The sequence below is a fragment of the Chaetodon auriga genome, chromosome 18 (assembly GCF_051107435.1).
Source record: "Chaetodon auriga isolate fChaAug3 chromosome 18, fChaAug3.hap1, whole genome shotgun sequence".
Taxonomy (NCBI): domain Eukaryota; kingdom Metazoa; phylum Chordata; class Actinopteri; order Chaetodontiformes; family Chaetodontidae; genus Chaetodon; species Chaetodon auriga.
This window is the reverse complement of record NC_135091.1, coordinates 2,260,001-2,267,500: the sequence shown is the minus strand read 5'-3', so window position 1 is coordinate 2,267,500 and position 7,500 is coordinate 2,260,001. Positions and strand designations below refer to the sequence as shown.

At 47.6% G+C, this 7,500-nt stretch overlaps 1 protein-coding gene across 1 annotated transcript in view; it reads right to left on the bottom strand.

Moving 5' to 3' along the window:
* The window catches only part of galnt14 (UDP-N-acetyl-alpha-D-galactosamine:polypeptide N-acetylgalactosaminyltransferase 14 (GalNAc-T14)), a 120,523-nt gene that overhangs the window by 4,139 nt on the left and 108,884 nt on the right, over positions 1 to 7,500 (bottom strand). The window contains exons 13-14 of the mRNA XM_076756124.1: positions 6,730 to 6,874; positions 1,339 to 1,458 (exon numbers count right to left, since the gene is read on the bottom strand). Coding sequence (XP_076612239.1) covers positions 1,339 to 1,458; positions 6,730 to 6,874 — 265 coding nt within the window. The remainder of the gene's footprint in view (positions 1 to 1,338; positions 1,459 to 6,729; positions 6,875 to 7,500) is intronic.

Below are 7,500 nucleotides of genomic sequence, written 5' to 3'. Positions count from 1 at the left end.
TTACATGACAGTGATGCGCTCCAGTGGCTCAGCTAAAATGAAACACACACAAATCCAAAGTGTGTGTGTGTGTGTGTGTGTGTGTGTGTGTGTGACCTCCCTCACATACCTCAGCTCTTCCTGCCTCTTCATGTCTTTCCCTTCGTCGTCTCCCTCTCATTCTATCCTTCATTCCTTTATTACTTCCTTTCCTCCTCCCTCCCTTCCTTCCTTCCTTCCTTCCTTCCTCCCTTTCTTTTATCCTTCCTTCCTTCACACCTCCTACCCTCCTCCCTTTCTCTCCACTCCAGACAAACGCTGGCACAGAACTCACCGCCGTCCTAATTGTTCTCCTGACTCCCTCCCTCGTCCGCGGAGCCTCCACTTCCTGTCTCGGCGGCGGCAGCACGTCTTCTTCGGTGGTGTTGCTGCTGCCACAGGGGCGCAGAAATATCCGAAGCCTCAGTCTCACTCTTCTCATGTTCAGGTGAAGTCGCACACAGCAGACGTCCACGGTGTCTGATGTCTTATGCGTCTTCGTGCTTCGCTCTGAGGTGGCGTCGACGTGCTGCTGGGTATTCGGCGGTGGAAATGGCGCCCTATGTGACGCATTACCGGCCAGTTTCTTCAAGACTTTCTCATTTCTTTCCTCCTTTCTGGCTTCTCGCCCATCAGCGATGAGTCATAGATAAAATAATACACAACGACGACGACGACACAAGCAGGTGTGTGTAAACACACACACGCTCTTCAGCTTGGTGTGTACGTTGTAGAGTGCAGATGGAACGAACACACACACATTTGGACATTTTGAGGCGCAGAGTGAACAGTTGGTGAGGAGTAATGAGCTAATCTTCAGCTACTCCTCTCCTCCTTCTCCCTCATGCCTCCCTCTCTTCCTCTCCTTCTGTCTCTGCCCCCCCGCCCCCCCGCCCCCCCCTCTCAGGTGATTTATTGGTTGTCAGGTTGTTCTCTGCTGCAGGGGCTTCTGGGACGGCGTCAAGGTGCCCAGTGGTCAGGTAATGACAAGTGTGTGTGTGTGGATGTGTGTGTGTGTTCAGAGTGTTTCAAGCTGCCTGTCCAAAAAAGTGTCAAGCATCCTCCCCTGCAGCGTTAACGTGTGTGTGCGCGTGTGTGTGTGCGCGTGTGTGTGTGTGTGTGTGTGTGTGTGTGTGTGTGTGTGTGTGTAACGATCATCTTTAGACAAATTGAGCTTTAGATTAATTAACATTTAGATTAATTTATCAGCCATATGATGTACGGTAGTGACTCGCCTGCAGGTGACACACCACCTGAGATGTGTGTGTGTGTGTGCGTGTGTGTGCGTGTGCGTGTGTGTGCGTGTGTGTGCGCGCAGACCTGCTTGCCGTCGGCCATGTTGCAGGGCAGCAGGAGGACCTGGGAGGCGGGGAAGGTGGTGGACAGAGACAGACAGTGCTGCTGCTGTCGGATCTGCTGCCCGTGAGTGTACACCCACTCCTGCAGACACACACACACAAAACAGGGTTTTTTTTAGCTTTTCGGTGCTTCAAACGTTTGTGATCCGCCTTTCTGACATTTTCGAGGGCTGCTTCGGCTTTTGTTTGGTTCCTGATAAGCGTCCTGGAGATGAAGCCGATCAGGCAGAAGAGACATTTGGTGAATTTCATGTTTTTGGTGCTTTTCCTGTTTAATTCCGTCACATGTTCCCATTTGTTTAGAGCAGATCGTTACCTGCCGTCTGCACTAACGAGCTCATTTACTAATAATACTTGGACACAATTATGTCTCATTCCTGAACCACGAGGCTGAATCTGCTGCTACGTCAGCCTCCACCCCTCCCGGCAGGTCCCATCCGCTGAGGCCCAGCCCTGATCGGGGTCTGGCTCATCCTGGACTGGACTTTTCAAACTGCTGGAAGAAGCTAAAGTCTGAAACATCACTGCATCCTGACGCAGTGAGCAAAGGTTTCCCATCATGCACCATTAATTAGATTAGGATACTTTGACTTCAGTGCAGCTTTCACTGACTTCTACATGTGACGGAGTGTTTTTACATCGTTCTGCTGCTTTGACAGCAGATAAAGGTCTGAACACCTTCTTTGACGGAGGGCAGCAGGAATCATCTCAAACCTGTGAGTGAACTTTGGTACGTTCAGTGTCATTAAAACCATAAAACACTAAGCCTGAAAATGAGGCGACAGAGCTTCGTTTATTAATGAGCATGCAGAGTAACACAGATAGCAGCAGATAGTTTTACACTGAAATAACTCGTCCTGTCGTCTTTATTCAGAGCCAACAGATTATCTGACGGCGACACGCAGAGCAGAGGAGAGGCTGCATCATAAATCACATTAAAATCTGATTTTCTGCTCGGCTCATCTCACCCGCTGCTCTCCTCAAGTCTCCGTAGAAGAACTGACCTTAAAGGTACCGAGGTCTTACTCAGGACCAGGTTTTTGGGGCGGCACCCCGAGTCCGACCTTTACACCACTGTTCACACAAGAGGGGCAAAGAGCAAACTGGAGACGAGCAATCAAAGGAAACACATCAAAGACTGTGTCTGCTGAAAGCTCTTCATCACGTGACACGATGAAGAGGAGGAAACAGAAAGTGTGCAGTGTGTGCGCTGGAACATGTGTGTAAGGATGTAGAAGAACAACACACACACAGAGTGAGCCTCTAAAATATTCACACACACACACAGAGTCACAACAGGAGCAGCAGCACTGATAATAACGACATGTCTGACAGCACGCACGCACGCACGCACGCACGCACGCACGCACGCACGCACGCACGCACGCACGCACAGTTGTGTTTCCATCACTTCTGAGGACGTTACATAGACTCACATTCATTTCTCAGAGACCTAATCAAGCCATAAAAATAACCAGTACTTACCACTACTTGATTTATGCCCACACAACATAAACACACACACACACACACACACACACACACACACACACACACACACATTGTTACAGGCAGCAAATACTAAGCAGGTCAAGGTTCTAAGTAACATCACCCTGATGTATTAATGACCAAGGAGCAGAAAGATGTGTTAGGAAATGAAAGCGAGCTGAGGAGACACACACACACACACACACACACACACACACACACACACACACACACACCCACACACACACACACACACACACACACACACACACACACACACACACACACACACAGAATGTGTAACTGGGTCAGGGTTATTGTAGTAGCTCACAGGATCTACAATAAATTCAACCTGTCCACAGCTTTTGCATGTGTGTGTGTGTATGTGTGTGTGTGTGTGTGTGTGTGTGTGTGTGTGTTTTTAAGGCTTTCTCAACCTCAGGACACAAACAGTATAAAGGTCACATCAAAGTGAATCACATCATTCACACACACACACACACGCGTCCTTAATTTAAAACGTCCTTAAAGACATTTTGGACAGAACTGCTGTACTTTTACTGCATTACTTGTATTTGACAGCTTTACTTGTTATCAGCTTCAACGACTCAACTCTAAAACGTGCGCTGAGTTTCTGGAACATGATGTCACTGACTGAACCAACAGACAACAAAATGGCCTCAATCAGCTTCAACCACAGAAAGTGCGACAGTAAACGGCGTCTTCCTGAATTATGAGGACGTATTTTTGACACATTTTACCAAAAGTACTCCTACTTCAGTGACACGTTAAATGCAGGACATGCACTGGATTATTTTCACCTGAATACTTTCTTCAAATGCTCATTCAATACGCAGTTCATGTGCTGATCGCTTCTTACTGGTGCTTTGTTTAGAGGGACGTGAGGTTGCGTCTTCAGTGACTCATCAGCGTCCTTGTCCTGCTGCACGTCGCTGCGTACCAACTAACGCATTTGGAGTCGGTGGGTGCAGGGCCGGTGGACGTCTCCTCACAGCAGCTCCATCATGTCTGGACTTTTCTCCTGAATAACTCGGCGCTGCAGGGTTTATTTCACCGTACGATTGATTTATTGAGCCGCAGCACAGAGAATGACATCGGAGGTTAATTGGCGCTGTAGTTCCATATATCCTCTCTGCTGGAGCCTCCCAGGGTTCAGCTGCTACGTCCACGACTGCACCGGAGGCCCGGTTAACCCCTCAGGCGCCTGAAGGTGACGCTGAGAAACATGCTCACGTGAAAGTCTTTGTTTCTTCTGTACATCTAAATCTGTCCAGATAATCAGTATTAATTATTATTATTTGCTGCAGAATTACACCATAATTACCTGATACTGTATCATCTAATCTCACTGCATTCTGTAATAATTAAATTTCTTACATACGTGATTATGCACAAAATTCAGTCATACATATTTGGTCACTTCGCTCAGTAAAATCAGGGAGTCACACCACTGCTTCTGCTCATTTATGCACACTCATCGAGGGTTTTCAAACTTTTTTTTAACTGATCCTGTTCCTGCTTCCTGTCCTCTCTGCTGCTGTGTTTAACGTCCTCGGGAATGAAACCGTCTCGTCATGTCGTCTCAGTGAAACCACGATGTGAACGGGGCCCTCAGACAGAGCAGGGATCACTGAGCGCGGTCAGTCTGAGCTCTGCTGGTTCAACGTGAAGCAGGTCAGAGTGAAACCTTCTCGCTCAGCAGACGTGTTCCCCGGAGAAATAACGAGTAAAAGCAAAGAGCAGCTCGGCTCAGAGGAACACCTGCAGCCCTGCCTCCAAACACGTGAACGTAAGCTTCGCTGCTGTGGGAAAGCTGAGCGTCGTGCTTTGCTCTCGCCGCATCAGAACGATGCGTTTGTGGCTCAGTGTTGTTTTTCAGGCCGTCACTCTGCTTCGTCGTACACTTCCAGTCGAATACGTTCGAATCCTCGATGACTGGCATGACGAGCGGTCACTTCCTGCTGCTCCGGGTCCACAGATCGGCCTCCGTTCTCCTGTCATTGATTTCTGCCTGTACGTGAATGCTGCTCTAAACGGTGGCGTTAAAGAAATCCTCTCTTTGTTTCTCCGAGACTGAAAGCACAATCTTTATGTCCACAGCAGCCGTTTCAGATCATTTACACGTGTTCTGCTGTTAGACTCTGGTGCAGCCGTGTCTCCGTATGATGAAGATCAAGTCTCTTTGAAGCTATAGAGTGTATTATTCAGCTTTTCACAGTTTTTAAGAGCCAACGCGTGGAGACAAGGCTCCTGCTTTAACTTGGATCGACTGTAATTACTGCAGCTCCACACACACTTTGACGCACTGAGGGATTATTACCACTGTTTGAGTGCTCTTACTTTGGGTTTTAGATAATACGGCCGGAGAAAAAAACGCTTCTTTTACTCTTTTCAGGGGAGAAACTGACAGAAGAGAAAAATGAATTTAATGGTCGACGTTGAGAAACATTCGCACCTGAGAGCCGCTCAGTTCAAACCAGCCGGCCAACGCCAACAAACAGCCATTAAGAGCCTTCTCTCAGGGCTTCGCTACAGAGCGGAGCGCTGCACACACACACACACACACACACACACACACACACACACACACACACACACACACACACACACACCCCAGCACTTTCCCTGCGAGTTCAGGGATTAAACCAGCAACCTTCCAGTCACGGGCTCGCCTCTCCGGCCTTCGGGCGTTTCAGCCGCTGACACGTTGGCTCTCTGCGAGGCGGCTTGTTAGAGCGGATCACAGCCTCCACACTCGCTCTAAACACGGAATAATGAGAATCCTACGGGTATTAATTATGGCCGAGAGAAGGCAGAACACACACACACACACACACACACACACACACACACACACACACACACACACACACACACTCCTATCTGGCTAACAGTGTTTTTCTACACTCCTGTTTCTGGTCATTTCGAAAAAAGAATTAAATAGAAAAGCACTGAAGGTGTTTTTTCATACTATAAATGCAAATTTGCTTTTCTACATATATCTATTTTTTTTAATTAGCAGAACCTGACCGGCTCGCTCTCACAGATGCTCCATCGCCTGCGGTGCAACACAAACTGAATACTGAACACTTTCGGTACATGAAAGGTACAAATATTTTCTCAGTGTCGTTCAAAACTGGACGCTTTAATTATATTGTTTTAACATTTAAACAAGTGGCACAAACACTCACAGTCTCTTCAGAATAAATGGATGTTTGAGCTGTGATGTTACACTTGGAGCTGTGTCTCGTGGATCACATTAACTTGGCATTTGTCTTAATTAAGGGATTCTTCTGACCATTCCTCACGCTGTTTGATGCTCGTCTTCAGAGCGTTCGTTTAAACGTCATTAATGACCGCAGTCGTTAATTAGATGACATATCCTCAGGTGATCTTTCTCTAATGAGGAGCAGTCGCAGCTCTGATTGGATCTTCAGTCTCTGTGTCTTTGGAGGGAACCTGCATCGTTAAAAGCAGCAGAGACGCCTCACCTGTCCAAACGAAGTGACTTCAAGATGAAATATGTTCTTCTCTAAAAGTCGGCCCACGTGTTATTTTTGGACTAAATTATGGTCACTGAATATTTCCCTTTTAGAAATCTGTACTTAGGTTTACAGTTAATAAAAATCAGGCAGATTCAGCTCAATGTCATGTTCTTTCAAAGCTGCTTTGAAATTTTACTCCAGCTTCGGTGTCCCCAGGTGTAATATGACCACAGCGATGCTGCTGCTTGTGTTGCACACCAGGAGTGGAGGAAACAGAGTCACCTGGAAGGTGCGCTGACCCCCTACAGCTCCTGCACACACAGAACAAACACCTCAGCTGTCATCATGACATGGCTCACCTGGCTGATGGCGGGGACCCCCTCTGTTCCTACGCAGGGACCCAGCGTGAGGACGGGCAGCTCCTGACCCTCCACCCGGCGAGACTCCAGACAGTTCTGCCGCTGTCTGATCACCCCGGACTGAGAGTCAGAGTCATCTGGGACCCTGATGGAGCAAACACAACACAGGATTCATGCAGTTAAAGGTCCAAAGTATTAGAGAGACCAAAAAGCACCAAAAGTGCTTCACTAGAAACCACAGGAGGTAAATTTGGTAAATTGAGTGATCTGATCCTTTAATCTTAGAGTTTCCGTGACGCTGTCTATCATCTCAGTCTTAACATGCGCTAACAGCCTCACTGAGCTGAGTGAGGGTCTCAGCGGCTCCATCGCCTCCACCGTGATTTATCAGCGTTTTCAAAAACGACGCGCTGCACCTTTAACAAATCCGCTGAAGGCCGCCGTTCTTTAAACTCATTACTTGAGAAAGTTTCTTCCCAATCTTCTTCCTGATAAACTTCCTCAGTCTTTCTTGTTAAATTCTCGGCCGCGCTATAAACTCGGGCTTAAGCCCTGTAGCATTAATTCAATCTGCTATCTCGCTCTGTTTTAATAACCCGTTAAAGGTTATTCTGCGTTTTAAGGGTCAGGTCGGTCTTCCCTTGAGAGCAGGCCTGTTAATTCCATTCTGGGGGATTAACACCAGCCTCCAGTGGATAAATGGGTATTTAAGTGTGTGTGTGTCTGTGAGAGAGAGAGAGTGTGTGTGTGTGTGTGTGTGTGTGTGTGTGT